Here is a 15,777-nt window from a genome sequence, read left to right on the forward strand (position 1 = left end):
TAAATAACGAAGAAAAATATTATAACTGCAAAATATTCTAAATCATCAAAGAACAGAAAATGAAGTCGTGCAGTTCACCAATCTAGAATTAAGTAGAGTTACATTCCAGTCTAAAAATACAAGGCATGCGTATGCTTTAACTCGCAGTCAAGAAAGGAATTAACTTCGAAAAGTGCAACAACTTCCACTGTCTAAGCCACAAACTTAAATCTGTCCACTCAGCATTATAACTATAACCTAAGGATCCATGAAGAACTGACTTAGGATATAACTTATCTCAACAAGTCAAAGCAACGGTGATACTGTACTAGCATATTATTAAACTCAAAGAAAAAGAACACATAATTTTATAATAATAAGAACACATCTAGTATTAGCAGAACCTTAGGGACTAGTATGCAAGTCTACTAAAGCAACTGCGATGTAGTGGCATTATACCTCCATTGCACACACACCAATAAAAAATGTGGTCAGTGAAGTCTCTAGAGGGCAATGAACCTTGTGGCTCACATCCTGTCTCCCTGTACTAAGGCATGGGCAACTTCCAAGAAAATGTGTGCATCTCATTATATATGCGGCAAACTAAGGGAGTAAGGGCTGCACTGTGGCTCTATGCTCTGATACACTGCACTGTCTATGGACACTAATGCAGAACAAAGAAACTAAGAATTTATACACTAAAAGATACTAAGAACTTGCAACACTAACTATGAATGTAAGAATGTACACATAAATGGTCAAATGACAAGTTAATAGGGAATTTAGTTAAAGAAGTAAAGTAATGAAACTATTCTAAGAATTTCCTTAAGTTGAGTGGCCCAAACAAGAAATAAAGTGGATAAAATCAAAGTATTACTTCTTCCTAAACTCACACTGGAAGAACATAGATCAATGCACAAAATGAAGTCACCATTGAATATTTCCTGAAGTTCAAGGTAACTCTAACTTCCTTATAAGACCATCAACAAATTAAGTATTCCACAATAACCTTGGGATAATAAGAACACCAAGCTGCAGGCGCTTAACCTAGAACTAATCAATAATTCATAACTAAATGCTAAGGAACAAACAAAACTCAGAAACTGATTGTAAATGAGCCAAAGTAATAAACACTAAACTTTCTGAATTGCTGAAAGTAAAGAACACTCTTATCATAACAAAGATATACTTGTCTTAAGTGTATCTAAAAGACACTTAACAAATGTAATACATGTAATTGAGCTTCAACTAACTCTGGAAAACCACAATAACTTTCTGAAAATACAAAAGTGAAAAAATCTAGAAACTACTACATCAAGAACAAAATGGACTTACCCTAGCCCAGTCAATCTAGGGCTAACATGAGGTGTAAAGGCTATAAATGAAACTTCTGCCAGCAACTACTGTGGTGTTGTCTGTACCAGCGCTGTGGGGTGAATGACTCACTGAACAAAGAGCTGGCAATAAACTAATGTTGAACAAGCATAGCTATCAAACGAGGGCGCTGCGCAAGGGCTATATGTAAATGACCTGTCACATACTCCCCTGCTTAAAGGTTGGCGCCTCGACAACCTCTTGTAATCATATGTTCTAACGAGCCTTAAGTTTAACAGAAAAATTATACAAGGAAGAATACGTCATAGAGTCCGAAATCATCTTGGTTGGACTCCGGCCAACATCTGCGCTAGCAGCAGCTGTGTACGACTAATGTCTGCCAGGACTTGGGGGTCGACACTTGGTGCTGTAACAGGTGCTGCAGGTATCTCGCACTGGACAGCAGATCTTGGCAGGTGATGAGGGTTGGCATGCTGACCTGCCCCTGTGCGGCTTGTCCGGCGAACTGGTACTGGCTGCTCATCTGCGTTGCTGCTGAAGTCGTCGTCACCGGGAGTAGAATCATCCGGAGTGGCACTGGTATGGCAAGCTAGCAAATCTGTAGGATGTTCCTCAGTGGGAGCATGCTCTGAAGGGGTGTGCTCCACTTCGGGATTTGGCGCTGGCTGGGCATGGCCGCTGAGGTGATGCTCCCCTGCTTTTTTAGAAGCAGCAGGTTGTCCCTCTGGCTCCTGTTTGTCTGCTGGCACCTCTGGTGTCGTACCCTGCCGCTGTATAATGAGAAGCTCATCGTCTGTATCCTCATCCTCGTCAGCTTGCACCACGAAGCCCGGAGCATCTTGACAGTATCCAGGTTCCGGTGTCTTACTCCCATCCAGCAGCAAGGTGGTTCCACGAAGCAGCTCTCTCCGGTGTAGCGTCTTTTCCTTCCCCTCCCCATCGAGTGGAGCAACGGTGTAGACGTGCCCAGTGGGATCAGGTCTCCCTATCACCTTGAAGGGTTTGCTGTCCCACGCATCTTGGATTTTATTTCTGCCCTCGATGTTGCGGTTACGGAGGAACACTCTGGTACCAATGTCCAGATCTTCATTCTTGGCTGTTTCGTTGTGCCTCTTCTGCCTTCGCGAAGCCTCTTCCTCAGTTTTCCTTGAAGCCAAGTGAAATGCCAGGCTCATCCGTGCGTGGTGGTCAGCTACCCACTGATGCAACCCATCGTCGTTATCTTCTGGTTGGTGGTCTGTACCTAGCAGGTGGTCGATTGGCAGCCTTGGTTCACGCCCGAAGAATAAGTAGTATGGGGAGTAGCCCGTCGACGAATGTGGTGTTGCATTGTACGCATAGATGATCTCGGGCAGAAGTTCCGGCCATCGACGCTTCTTCTCTGGGGGCAGTGTCCTCAGGCGGTCATGGAGAGTGCGGTTGAACCGCTCGCATTGGCCGTTACCTTCGGGGTGGTAAGGTGTTGTGCGACTTTTGGAGATACCATACATGCTGCACAGCTCGCTGATAACCCTACTCTCGAAATTCCTTCCCTGGTCGCTATGCAGGCGGCACGGCACTCCGAACTTCACAAACCAGTCACGCACAAGGACACGAGCAACAGTTGTTGCCTTCTGGTCCTTGCATGGGATGGCCTGGGTGAACTTGGTGAAGATGTCAGTCAGGACGAGCACATTCTCTATGTTGTTCGTCCCAGGCTCAAGAACAGTGAAGTCCATTGCGAGAACCTCCAGTGGCTTTTTAGCGATGAAAGAACCCATCGTAGGATGCAACTTTCTACCGGCCTTGGCTAACATACATCTGTTGCAGTCCCGGCAATGTGCTTCAATATCCTTGGCCATCCCTGGCCAATAGCATCGCCTCTGTACTAGCTTTGTAGTTCTCTCACCACCCTGATGCCCAAGTTCGTCATGCAGTGCAACAAGTACCTTGTTTCTCAGTGCCAAGGGTAGAAGAAGCTGATGGCACATTTCTCCAGCATCTGTACTCCTCTTGTAAAGGACACCATCTTTCACCTCCAAAGCATCCCAGAATTTCAACAGCTTGCGGACTTCTTTGGCCTCCCTCATAATCTGGTCAGGTCGTGGTCTACTCTGTCCCTCCCATAAAAGCCAAAGTGGTCCAAGGAAGTCGTCACTCTTTTGAAGTGCGGTGAGATCTTCCGGTGACAGAGATGGTAGTGTTGCTGTTGCCATGGGAACTGTCACAGCTGGCTTGGCGCGAACCTCATTTAAGCCAGCTTCTTGTAGGGTACTCCTGATGCATTGTCTCACAACCACAGGGATGCTGGTAGCACTGGTTTCGCTGATGGCAGCAGCAGCTGTGGTCTCTTCAAACCGTACTGATTTTGGTTCGTCACCGTGCTCTCTCTTTCTGCTCAAAGAATCGGCATTGCTGTTGTTCCGCCCGGGTTTATACTTGATGCTAAACCGGAACTGTGCTAATTCGGCGGCCCATCTCGTCTCAACTGCACCCAGTTTGGAATTGGAGTGGAGGTAGCTCAAGGGGTTGTTGTCCGTGTAGACAACAAAGTCGGCTCCCAGCAGAATGTCACGGAATTTTACGGTTATTGCCCATCGCAGTGCCAAAAGCTCCAACTTCATGCTGCTGTAGTTGTCCATGTTGCGCTCGCTTCCGCGAAGACCTCTGCTGGCATATCCAAGAACTACACGACCAGTGTCCTGTTCTTGGGACAGAACAGCACCAAGACCAAGATGACTGGCATCAACTTCCAGGATGAATGGACGTTTGAAGTCAGGATAGCCAAGAAGAGGAGCCGACGTTAGGAGTGACTTCAACTCGTTGAAGGAGACTTCGCAGGCTTCATTCCATGATTCAGGAAGTTGAAGCTGGGATGGGACGACTCTTTTGCCCTTCTTCTTCTTTGGACCACCAAGCAGCGCATGAAGTGGGGCGGCGACTTTGGCAAAACCTTGAACAAAGCGCCGGTAGTAGCTCGCAAGGCCTAAAAAGCTTCGAAGCTCACCCTCATTGGTTGGTCTCTTCCACTCAGCTACAGCACGTATCTTCTCTGGATCTGGTGCAATTCCATCCGCTGATACTTCATGGCCTAAATACTTCAGCTTGTTGGCAAACCAGTGACACTTTTCTGGTTTCACCATCAGGTTGAATTGACGGAGGCGATCAAGCACCATCTGGAGTCGCTCAAGTGTCTCGTTGAATGTCTTGCCAAACACAAGAATGTCATCGAGGTAGACAATCAAGGACTGGAAATTCTTATCTCCAAAGGCCTTGTCCATGAGACGCATGAAGGTGGCAGGTGCATTGCAGAGCCCAAACGGCATTCGTGTGAACTCGTACAAGCCACCTACACCAACACGGAAGGCGGTCTTCTCGATGTCTCTCTCTTCGATGGGGATTTGGTAGAACCCATGGGCAAGGTCGAGGCTGCAGAAATACTTGGCCCCATTCAGTGCGTCGAGTGCTTCATCGATTCGTGGAAGGGGATACGCGTCCTTGTGTGTCTTCGCATTCAGGGCCCTGTAGTCGACGCACATTCTGAGTTTCCCATTGCTTTTACGGACAAGGACGACTGGTGAGGCATATGGGCTTGAAGACTCTCGTATGACGCCACGGTCTAGGGACGCCTGAATGTGGTCTCTAACTTCTGGCCATAAGTGTGGGGGAATACGTCTGTGGGGCACCTTGACAGGTATATCATCAGTAGTGATGATCCGATGCTCTATCTTACTGCAGAAACCGATGTCATCTTCATCTTTGCTGAAGACATCACTGTATCTAGAAATCAGTCCTCTCAAACTGCAGCGCTGCTCGTCGCTGATGTCCTCACCGATCGTCAACCGCGTCATCAGATCGGATACAAGATCATCACTCTCAGGGGTTTGATGGGCAGAAACCTCACAGTCGGATGCAACTGTTCGAGGGCAGGGGTACTCAGAGAATTCACGAGAGAGTACTGCAACTGGGGTCTTCGGCTGAAGGTACAAGTCACTGTCACTGAAATTAGCGACTTGAACGGGGACTCTGCCGGCCTTATCAACACTGACAAGGGTTGGTGCAATCATCAGACCTTTCGGAAGGTGCTTCGTGTGCACATCAAGTTCTTCCACCATTGCTTGGTAGACATCATTGCTAGGCCTGACAGAGCACTGTACAACATGCAGAGACATCGCTGGTACTAGAATCGGCTTCTGACCAGAAATGCGGACATTCCCGGGTTTGTCTAATTGATGGGAGGCACTCCGTATCTCCTCATAGAGAGCTAGGACATTAGCCCACTCGGTTCCACCAGAACCGTCTTCCAGGCTGCGCAGGAATCCGGGTCCGATTGTCTTTTGCAGTGCGTCTCTCATGTCTCTGAAAATGTTCGAGCCGATGACCCCAGGCACTTCTTGTTTCCTTTCAGACATTGCTGTGCCAACTGGGTCCTTCACCACCAGGAAACCTACTTTGTCAAACGTTTGTCCCAATGCCTGAAGTGACAGCTCAATGTAACCCAGATAGGGGATTGCAGCACCCTGGGCACCAGAGATGTGGAGTAAGTCGCGGATATCAACCAACTCTTCCGTGGAGAAGTTCTCTCTAAAGCAGGATTCGGTTAGTGTGGATACCTGTGCTCCGGTGTCAAGTAGGCATATCACCTTGGTGCCTCCAAGCTTTACTTGTGCAACTGGGCAGTCCCCTACTATTTTCTGGATAATCGAGCCTCTGTCTTGCAAAACTTGGTGGCCTGTCGTTTGGCTCACAATGGCAGGCCGACCTAGTTTAATGGCTGTTGGAAGGAAGGATGCTGGGGAACAAACTGCGGCTGGGTAGACTGCTGGGGAACGGACTGCTCTGAAGTAAACTGTTGAGCACGGGGGTTGAACATACTTCGTTGGGCTTGCTCTGAAGGAGATCCATTACCACGTGGGCGGTGAGGGCAGTTACGCTTCAAATGCCCTGTTGACTGACAAGTGTAGCACCTGCGGGGTTGCGGCTGACTCCATCCCCGTGGTCTCTCACTGAGGGCCTTGATGAGGGCATCTATTTGCTGCTGTTGGTGCTGCAGCTGTTGCCCCTGCTTCTCGAGTAAAGCCTTCATATCACATGTGCTATCTGCAGCCTTTACTTCCTGCACTGCAGCCTCCTTCCGGAGATTTCCTTGTCTCCGACCCAGCCACGCGATAGCGCGATCCCTGACATCAAAGAAGGACAGGGTGGGGGCTTCCATATTGAGCCTGCGTAGCTCCCGCTGTAGGCCCTCATCGCGAACTGCCTCCGCGAGTCGGCCCTTGAGTGTCCTTTCTCTAGACGCCTCACAAGCCTCATCTAGTTTCGCCATCCTGGTGAAGAGCTCCACCAGCTCAAGCGAACAAGTGAGTAGGTCTTCCTGTGGTCCCTGGCGGTATGAGAAAAATTTCTGCTGCAACTGTGGGAGTGTGTCGCCATCCCCAAAGACCTTTAGTAGTACCCTGAAGATTTCCTCGGGTTCGCCTGCCACCTCGTCTCCTCGCCCTAGTACCTCCTGACGGGCCTTCCCAGCAAGGTGGTCGAGGATGAACGAAGCACCCTCTTCAGCGGTCAGCTGCCTGGATGCCAGTTGTCCCCTGACATCGCTCACCCACTCCCGGATGGACGGGTCTCCGGACTTCTCTGGGGCATTCCGGAAACGCTCCAATCTCCGTCCTGAGGCAACATAGATCTGCTTGGGTGCGGTGGATGATGGGGTGGATGACGGGGTGGATGAACTGCCAACTGCACTCTTCTCGTGGGCCTGCAGTGCTGCCTTCACGGCCTCCAGCTCCTTACGCAGCTCCTCCAACTCCATCTTCCTCCAGTGAACTTGCTGCCTCAGTTATAGCTCGGCTTATCAACCAGAGAAGCTGAAACTCGTAGCTCACCTCACTGGGCTAGGGGCTGTAGCGTTGAGCACCCCATCCTGTCTACGACGCCAAATGTAACAGTGAGAAGATGAGATCGACACGGATGGTGTGCATTATCTCACTCCAGTTCTTTATTATGGTGTCGCCACAAGAAAAACCCCTGGAAAGATACAATAAGTAATTTCCATGTAAATACAATGCCTTGGAGAATTCCAACTAAACAATGTAAATAACGAAGAAAAATATTATAACTGCAAAATATTCTAAATCATCAAAGAACAGAAAATGAAGTCGTGCAGTTCACCAATCTAGAATTAAGTAGAGTTACATTCCAGTCTAAAAATACAAGGCATGCGTATGCTTTAACTCGCAGTCAAGAAAGGAATTAACTTCGAAAAGTGCAACAACTTCCACTGTCTAAGCCACAAACTTAAATCTGTCCACTCAGCATTATAACTATAACCTAAGGATCCATGAAGAACTGACTTAGGATATAACTTATCTCAACAAGTCAAAGCAACGGTGATACTGTACTAGCATATTATTAAACTCAAAGAAAAAGAACACATAATTTTATAATAATAAGAACACATCTAGTATTAGCAGAACCTTAGGAACTAGTATGCAAGTCTACTAAAGCAACTGCGATGTAGTGGCATTATACCTCCATTGCACACACACCAATAAAAAATGTGGTCAGTGAAGTCTCTAGAGGGCAATGAACCTTGTGGCTCACATCCTGTCTCCCTGTACTAAGGCATGGGCAACTTCCAAGAAAATGTGTGCATCTCATTATATATGCGGCAAACTAAGGGAGTAAGGGCTGCACTGTGGCTCTATGCTCTGATACACTGCACTGTCTATGGACACTAATGCAGAACAAAGAAACTAAGAATTTATACACTAAAAGATACTAAGAACTTGCAACACTAACTATGAATGTAAGAATGTACACATAAATGGTCAAATGACAAGTTAATAGGGAATTTAGTTAAAGAAGTAAAGTAATGAAACTATTCTAAGAATTTCCTTAAGTTGAGTGGCCCAAACAAGAAATAAAGTGGATAAAATCAAAGTATTACTTCTTCCTAAACTCACACTGGAAGAACATAGATCAATGCACAAAATGAAGTCACCATTGAATATTTCCTGAAGTTCAAGGTAACTCTAACTTCCTTATAAGACCATCAACAAATTAAGTATTCCACAATAACCTTGGGATAATAAGAACACCAAGCTGCAGGCGCTTAACCTAGAACTAATCAATAATTCATAACTAAATGCTAAGGAACAAACAAAACTCAGAAACTGATTGTAAATGAGCCAAAGTAATAAACACTAAACTTTCTGAATTGCTGAAAGTAAAGAACACTCTTATCATAACAAAGATATACTTGTCTTAAGTGTATCTAAAAGACACTTAACAAATGTAATACATGTAATTGAGCTTCAACTAACTCTGGAAAACCACAATAACTTTCTGAAAATACAAAAGTGAAAAAATCTAGAAACTACTACATCAAGAACAAAATGGACTTACCCTAGCCCAGTCAATCTAGGGCTAACATGAGGTGTAAAGGCTATAAATGAAACTTCTGCCAGCAACTACTGTGGTGTTGTCTGTACCAGCGCTGTGGGGTGAATGACTCACTGAACAAAGAGCTGGCAATAAACTAATGTTGAACAAGCATAGCTATCAAACGAGGGCGCTGCGCAAGGGCTATATGTAAATGACCTGTCACATAAACACTACCTCTGGAACACAAATCATGCTTTGACAGTTTGATATTACGCATCCATTCAATTTACAAATCTACCCTGACAAAACAAAATGAGAACGTTTCCATTTCATATTTTGGGAAGGGTATTGCCCTTTTTATATTTCAAACACCAAAGCCCCACTACCCTAGCATTCCAAGGACATGATAAAACCTGGGTCATAAGGGATCTCCGTTCGGTATTGTCTAGTTTATGTGTATATAACTCCACAGTATAAGTTATTTGCAGCACTTCCGATGGCAAGTCTTTTATAGCATGAACATGGATAGATCCTTTGAAGAAACACAAAGTAATAATGGTAGACTTGATCTATCATGTTTCATGACAATATACTGGATATTACAAGAGCTGTAACGGCATTACATGTATTTCTTTTTGATTTTCTAATTATTTGATTTTTTAACTTTTAACATTATCGCCTTAGGGTCCAACACTGACCTTGGAATCCTACATAATCCTACTTGGAAAGCCAACGTGAATGTATTTGTACATACTAGCTCTCAAGGCCTTCTTGAGTTATTGTGGGAAAAACTAATTACACGCTCTAGCACATGCAAATTGGCTACCTAGTTGTGGGACTACAGCCGTGTCAAAAGATTATGGGGACATATTTTTGGGGGAAGAAATTTTTCTCCGCAACTCTGGTTCTGAAAAGAAATCTTCCCATCAATGCAGAGCTGGCCAAAGCACACAAAGGCATTTACATGGACAGAATGTGTAGAAACAGTATGCCCCTTCAGGGGGGCATAAAGATGGAGTCTTCAACTTGAAGAGTGGTGGTTTCAAGCCCTGAAGTCAGGATCAACTGTGCTGTGACAAAATGTTTATCTAATTGGTTTCCTTTTTTTCTTCCCGAGGAAAAACTGTGGGAAAGGTAGACAGAAAACACCCAGTGAGCTGTACAGAACAAGACTGTATGTTGGTTACAACCCACTATTAAAATGTATTAAAAAATTAATTTTGTAACCTGTTTTTTACAATGCTATTTTTTAAAAATACAAACCTGCAAAATGCACCTTTCATTTCATGCCTTAGTTAACCTCATTTTAAATTTTCGTTTCATGGTTTTAAAGAGCATTTTACTGCCATTTTGGTTACTTTAAAGAAATGTCCTTATTTATGAGCAAACCTGTGATGTAATCCTGGCGAGAAAACTTCATTGTCACATGGTCTCTGCACAAAACCTACTGATTTTTCAAAACATATTTTTCCAGCTTAAGTTTCCTTTTCTTCGGTGATCATTGTTGAGTATGTCTATAGCAACACTCAAGCAAGCAACCCTTTCTCAGAAACGTTTTCGGTAAGTAAATTCTGGGTTCACAAACTGAACAGATAATATGCACTGAACCATGATGACATCACAGCAGTAGTGCCCTTTAGTTATTTGGAAAAACATGGACAATTTTGAATGTTTTAAAAAATGTATTTTTCAGTACCTTCAACTTTAACTTTATACATCGAAAAAGAGCACAAGGTAGCATAAAAATTGTGTCAAAAGAAAAATTCACTGCCCAGTGCTACTGTTTCAAGAAAAGTAGTTATTGGCATTTATTATTGAGCATGTTCAGCTGTCTTCTAAGTTTACTAGTCCCATCTTTAAAAGTGTTTTTAGAATACGATTTTGCAAACAAATAATTGATTTTTGTCCCCTTTTTTATTACATTGATTTTCACCTCCAAATAGTTGATTTGAATATTTGATAATCAATCATACATCAAAATATTCGAAGTCGGCACATACATCCTTACACAGCTATACTTGTGGGGTATTTCCTTTGTTCTCATGTACAAAACTCCCACACAACATGCAAACCATTTCAAATCAATCCAATTTAAACCAAATTCACTTCCCTGGGTTGAAATTTCGACCGTATGTCCCTTATATAAAACACTTCAATTTGCGACAGATTTTTATCATCAAAAATTTCCCCTTTTTGAGTTATTTCCAAATATCAGTTTCATGAAATTCTTGTGGGGTATTTCCACTGTTCTCATGTACCCCACAAGGCCTCATGTATAAGCGCAGCCCTACACGCAGCCAAAAATGTACAGGCTTAAAATGAGTTCCATCACTCACCGAGACTAGAAATATAATCATGTAGGGTACTCGTAATTGCCACTCCACATCTGTAAAGAAAAATGACGTTCCACAAACTTACCCTTCTCTCTCAAAATGCCTCTAGTGTGTTTTTTAATGTTGAGATTTGTAAACTAAATCTTAAACGTCAACCAGTGGATTATTTTTTTAAAGAACTGAGTATTTTCCATGAACTATGGAACATGTCAAATAAGTATGAACATTCCTAAGTTTTTGTAAAGACAGAATAAATTGTTGGCTATCTTAAGAAGATTGACAATTTTGTCCTTAAATGCAGGCGAACCTTTACAATTGACAACGATTGCAATGATTTATATATCAGTTTGCAACACATGAATATTGCTAAGCAGTGCAACTTAGGTGTAACCAATGGTAACAAAGCAAACACATGTATATCAAAGCTATCATTTCACATTCTGAATGGAACTCATAAGCCAATGCCTTCACACCAAATGTATTCAAGCATATTACTCATTGCTTACCCTGCTTAATTTGATATAAGCCCAGTAAACTAAGTGGTAAAAAAAGTGTCTTCTAAGGGGGCATCCAGGGTACCTGGGGGCGGGGGATCAGAAAATGCACAGTCAGGGTTCCTGCACCTAAAGGACAGTTAAATTCCATGACTTCTTCATGACCATATTATGAGAATCTGTGACCCAGTAACTCCATTTCTTGGACTATTCGGACTTTAAAAGTTGCGAATAAAATCACAAATGTTATGCACTTATTTCTGATAGTAGAAATCACACACAATGTTTGAAAAATTCCATGACTTTTCTATGACTTTAATCATTTTTACAAATTCAATGACTTTTCCAAGCCTGGAAAACGAAAACAAATTTCTCTGACTTTTCTATGACTTTAATCATTTTTACAAATTCAATGACTTTTCCAAGCCTGGAAAACGAAAACAAATTTCTCTGACTTTTCTATGACTTTAGTCATTTTTACAAATTCAATGACTTTTCCAAGCCTGGAAAATGAAAACAAATTTCCATGACTTTTTCATGACTTTTCCAGGCTGCAGGAACCCTGACAATCATCAAGTGAGACGGACATCATTTTATACCGGTCATGTTGGCGCGTGTTTACATGGACTTACTCAACTAGTCAGTTGGCAAATTAACCAAGGTCAAAGTATGGTGAGCAACGTGAACATTTAATCTCCCAAGAGAGATATCTGTTTTTTGAGATGTGCAAAGTTAACATTTAATTGTGAAATAGGGATATCTCTGTGGTTAATAGTGTTATCTCTATTTCTAATAGAGATATCTCGATTTTGTAACGGAGATATCTCAATTGTTAATAGAGATATTAGATGTCAATTTTGCACGCCATATTAAAGTTTTGCTGTCAACCTTCGTCCGTGTTTGCATCAGTTTGCATGTAATTGTACAGCACCAGGAGCTGTTCAGCTATGCTCTATATCATCTCTTTAGGTTGGCATGGAAACTAGAAAGAAACCATTGTTTTGATGTCATGATAATGCTGTTAGTAAGACAAGATATAGCATCATTTTGTATTCCAGAGTGCATGGGTTTGAATTGTGCCTCGATTGGGAAACTTGTATTGAAAGTGATTGGGACCTAAATTCTGGGAAAAACATGAAAATTAATTCAGTCAGAGCCCCTGGGATATGTGGCAAGTTTAGGTATCCCCCCAGCCTAATTACCACAAAATTATACTCACTGTTATCGTCTAAAAATTTCAGGATCATAATCACAACTACAAAGACAAAACAAAGAGAGATAGTTGTTTCAGTAGATGACATTAAAGTTGGTGTTCTACAGAGCAGTTCTAACACTCAAATATCTAACCGAGGCAAATTTTGTTAAACAAATTGATGCTGTGGAATTCATCAATACCAGAATTCAACATTCAGTTAACTATTAAAAGGACATCCCTTTTTTGAGCATGAAGTTGGGAAGATCCAGCAAATTAAATTTAATAGTATGTTTACTCAAAATGGAATTGCAGACGAGTATAATAATATACCTTAACCATAAAAGAATTGGAAGCATAGGTAAATTGCTGGAGTAAGTATGTCTTCAAATGTGTTCCTGACAAGTTGAGAAAGAAAATTTACTCAAGTCCTATGCTGTTTAGGAAGACTAATGGACTTTGATAAAAGGAAAATGTAAAATGTTACATACGTAGGACGAAGACAAAGAGATCCTGGTAATGAAAATTGTTGTGTGACAACTTTGACCTGTCAATGAATAAAACATGGTGATGAGATTTTATTCGTGTAGTAGGCTTTTGGTTGACATCATATTGACCTTGAAATGCACATTATAATCAAGCAAACTGACCTTTGCCAGGATGGTAGCACTTGACGAAACCTGAGATTTTGGTGACCTTTCTTGGTGAGGTTAGTCACTAACTGTGATTTCAAAATTTTCAACAATGGAAAATTGAAATTTATTTCATATTTCATACTTCAGATTTTAAAGACAATCCATTCCAAAATGAAACTACTCGTAATCTTGCATTGCTAAATCAAATTCCTAAGATCTCATCGTTTCATTCAATCGTCACCAGCATTTCCATAAACTCCTGTGGCATTTCCAAAATTTGCTGTTTCAAAGAGCAATCTTTGAACAGTGGTATTGGTTTTACCTTCTTATCTTGTTTGATCTGCATCAGCAATACAGCTTGCTTCTCTTTGAGTATCCTTTCTGCCTTTCCAAACTCTGCTTCCCCTCGGAGTTTATCAACCTCCTCTTGAAGATCATTCAGCTGGCCCTCAAATAACTGGAAAGTTTCCACATTCCAGTTATGATTTTGGCTGCCGTGAGAGGAGAGGAAAAAATCACACTGGTTTCAATTGCAGGTCGTGGGCAGAGTTGTTTATTTTATCTTCGATTTCCAGCAACAGGGTGTGAATCTTGGCAGTACAAATTGGAATAAATGCAAAATACTTTGCCACTCTAAAACACACCCCTACAAAATGAACACACACTCAAAGGAGGAGGTTCCTCCCAACTCCCCAAAAAATGTTAACTACCTGATTGCTGGATGACATGCACTTGTTACATGCATAGCACAATGATGAGCATAGGCTACAATGCAAAGCAATTAAGGGGAAATTTTGAGCCTGTTGCTGCATGGCTATGCGGCAACAAAGTGCAGGTTCACGGTGAATAAATGAGGTCATCATTCAATGTCATGGGAAGGTACTTGAAAAGCTATTTCCGATTTGACCAATCTGATTCACGCAAAATGTTCATGCACATGGGTACTGCTCAGATTTTGTGTAACGAAAAACCCTTCTTGCCTTGGCCCAAGACTGGATTGGCATTATTTTCATCTCCATACACCACGTGGGCAACATAATGCTGGCAGGCGCGTAACGGTAGAGGGCACCAATTTATAAACAAACTCTACAGAAATCCAGTCTTGGTGAATCTGGCAGGCCAACCTGCTAAATTCTGTTAGGAAGTGGACTGGCACATTGACACATTCAATGAACAGTTGGAAATTTGCTGATAAGAAATGCTGCCTTCTCGCAATGCTATGAATTGGTACGCAACCCAAGGAGTGCTAATGGCGCAGGTCATTAGGCTTTACTTAATGGACATCGATGTACTGGCCACTCATGAGGTCATTGTTTAGAGATTTTGTTTCTCTGGAGGCCGATACGTATTTATCAAAAGACAAGTCAAAGAACACCTTTACGATGATAATTAGTTGAAGTATACCACGCTCTGTGTATGTCAGGACACAGATTCAACTGTCATGCGATGCCCAGGCTCTATTATTCATAGCAATTCAAGTGCGTGAGGTACGTTCAGAATTTTTCGGTTAGGCCTGCCAGAGTCACCAAGACTGGATATCAGTGGAGTTTGTCTGTTGTGGATTGGCTGTGCCTGCCGCTTGGTGTACAGAGACAAAAACAATGCCAACCCAGTCTTGGGCCAAGACTACCTACTTTCCTGTTAGTGCTCCTATGGCGTTACAACTCATTTAGAACTGTCTTCCCCCTAGAACTATTATCCCTGCTCCCTTCTTTAGTTGACAGATCTCAGAAATAAATTTCTGGTTATGTTACTGTCCTTGTTGGTCTGTTAGCACTTTGTGACAGCCCAATTATTATGTTGGTTTTGCACAGTGACCTCCCTCCCATGCATTCATTCAGTCGAACCTTCTTCAGACTTGGCAGATTCCCTTGTAACAGGAGCCTTGTTTTCTCAGGAATGAAGCAATGAAAAGCAAATGCCTGGGACCAAAAAAATGTCCTTATTTTAAGTAGATAGTGATATTAACAGTGCTCTTATTGATGAGGCTTGACTGTACATGTACTGACCAGTAGCCTGGAATCCAGCACCACGGTTTGGTCATTCTGCAATGGCATTTTTGACGCAGGAACCACTCGGCCGATTCGATGACCTTCTCGCAGACAGCTTGTTGCAGTTTGTAAACTTTCCCTGAGTTATCAGTGAAAGAAATCCCTGCATAAGTAAAATGTTCCGCAGTCCACAACAACAGATATCAAATTATAGGAAAACTGCGGAGCACTGATGATCAGTAATATGGGGGAAAAGTAAGATATAACAGCGCTCACCGGTTGGTTCAGGTGCTGAAATTTGAGCTCCACAGGGACTTAATTGGAGCTGGGGGGGGACACACACAGCTCCCCCCCCGAAAGCTCAGAGGAAGGCCCACTGGGGCCGAAAATCAAGCGCCTGAACAAACCGGTGAACACTGAGTTTTCTTACTTTCCCCCCATTTTATATCAAGT

At 42.8% G+C, this 15,777-nt stretch overlaps 2 protein-coding genes across 8 annotated transcripts in view; both read right to left on the reverse strand.

Annotated features, from left to right (window-relative positions):
* LOC110976598 (TPR and ankyrin repeat-containing protein 1-like) overlaps positions 1 to 15,777 on the reverse strand; it is a 39,364-nt gene that overhangs the window by 1,220 nt on the left and 22,367 nt on the right. For 5 of the 7 annotated variants that reach the window (XM_087140787.1, XM_087140788.1, XM_087140791.1 and 2 more), the window contains 7 exons: positions 15,343 to 15,463; positions 13,656 to 13,824; positions 13,349 to 13,419; positions 13,190 to 13,245; positions 12,726 to 12,761; positions 11,016 to 11,065; positions 8,903 to 9,802 (listed from right to left, as the gene is read on the reverse strand). In XM_087140787.1, the coding sequence (XP_086996913.1) occupies positions 9,764 to 9,802; positions 11,016 to 11,065; positions 12,726 to 12,761; positions 13,190 to 13,245; positions 13,349 to 13,419; positions 13,656 to 13,824; positions 15,343 to 15,463 (542 nt within the window). In that variant the 3' untranslated portion in view covers positions 8,903 to 9,763. Of the gene's footprint in view, positions 1 to 8,902; positions 9,803 to 11,015; positions 11,066 to 12,725; positions 12,762 to 13,189; positions 13,246 to 13,348; positions 13,420 to 13,655; positions 13,825 to 15,342; positions 15,464 to 15,777 lie in introns of those variants that run through there. The other 2 variants (XM_087140789.1, XM_087140790.1) reach the window with 2 other exon arrangements.
* Positions 6,056 to 7,769, reverse strand: LOC147798256 (uncharacterized). The gene has a single exon (XM_087140792.1). It carries the CDS (start codon positions 7,103 to 7,105, stop codon positions 6,056 to 6,058), a length of 1,050 nt encoding a protein of 349 aa, XP_086996918.1. The 5' UTR covers positions 7,106 to 7,769.

This window comes from Acanthaster planci, linkage group LG09, assembly GCF_054643075.1.
Source record: "Acanthaster planci isolate LZ-2023a linkage group LG09, COTS_SCS, whole genome shotgun sequence".
Lineage (NCBI taxonomy): Eukaryota > Metazoa > Echinodermata > Asteroidea > Valvatida > Acanthasteridae > Acanthaster > Acanthaster planci.

Coding starts and splice junctions, on each gene's coding strand:
- LOC147798256 (XM_087140792.1), bottom strand. CDS start 7,105: ATGGAGTTGGAGGAGCTGCGTAAGGAGCTGGAGGCCGTGAAGGCAGCA.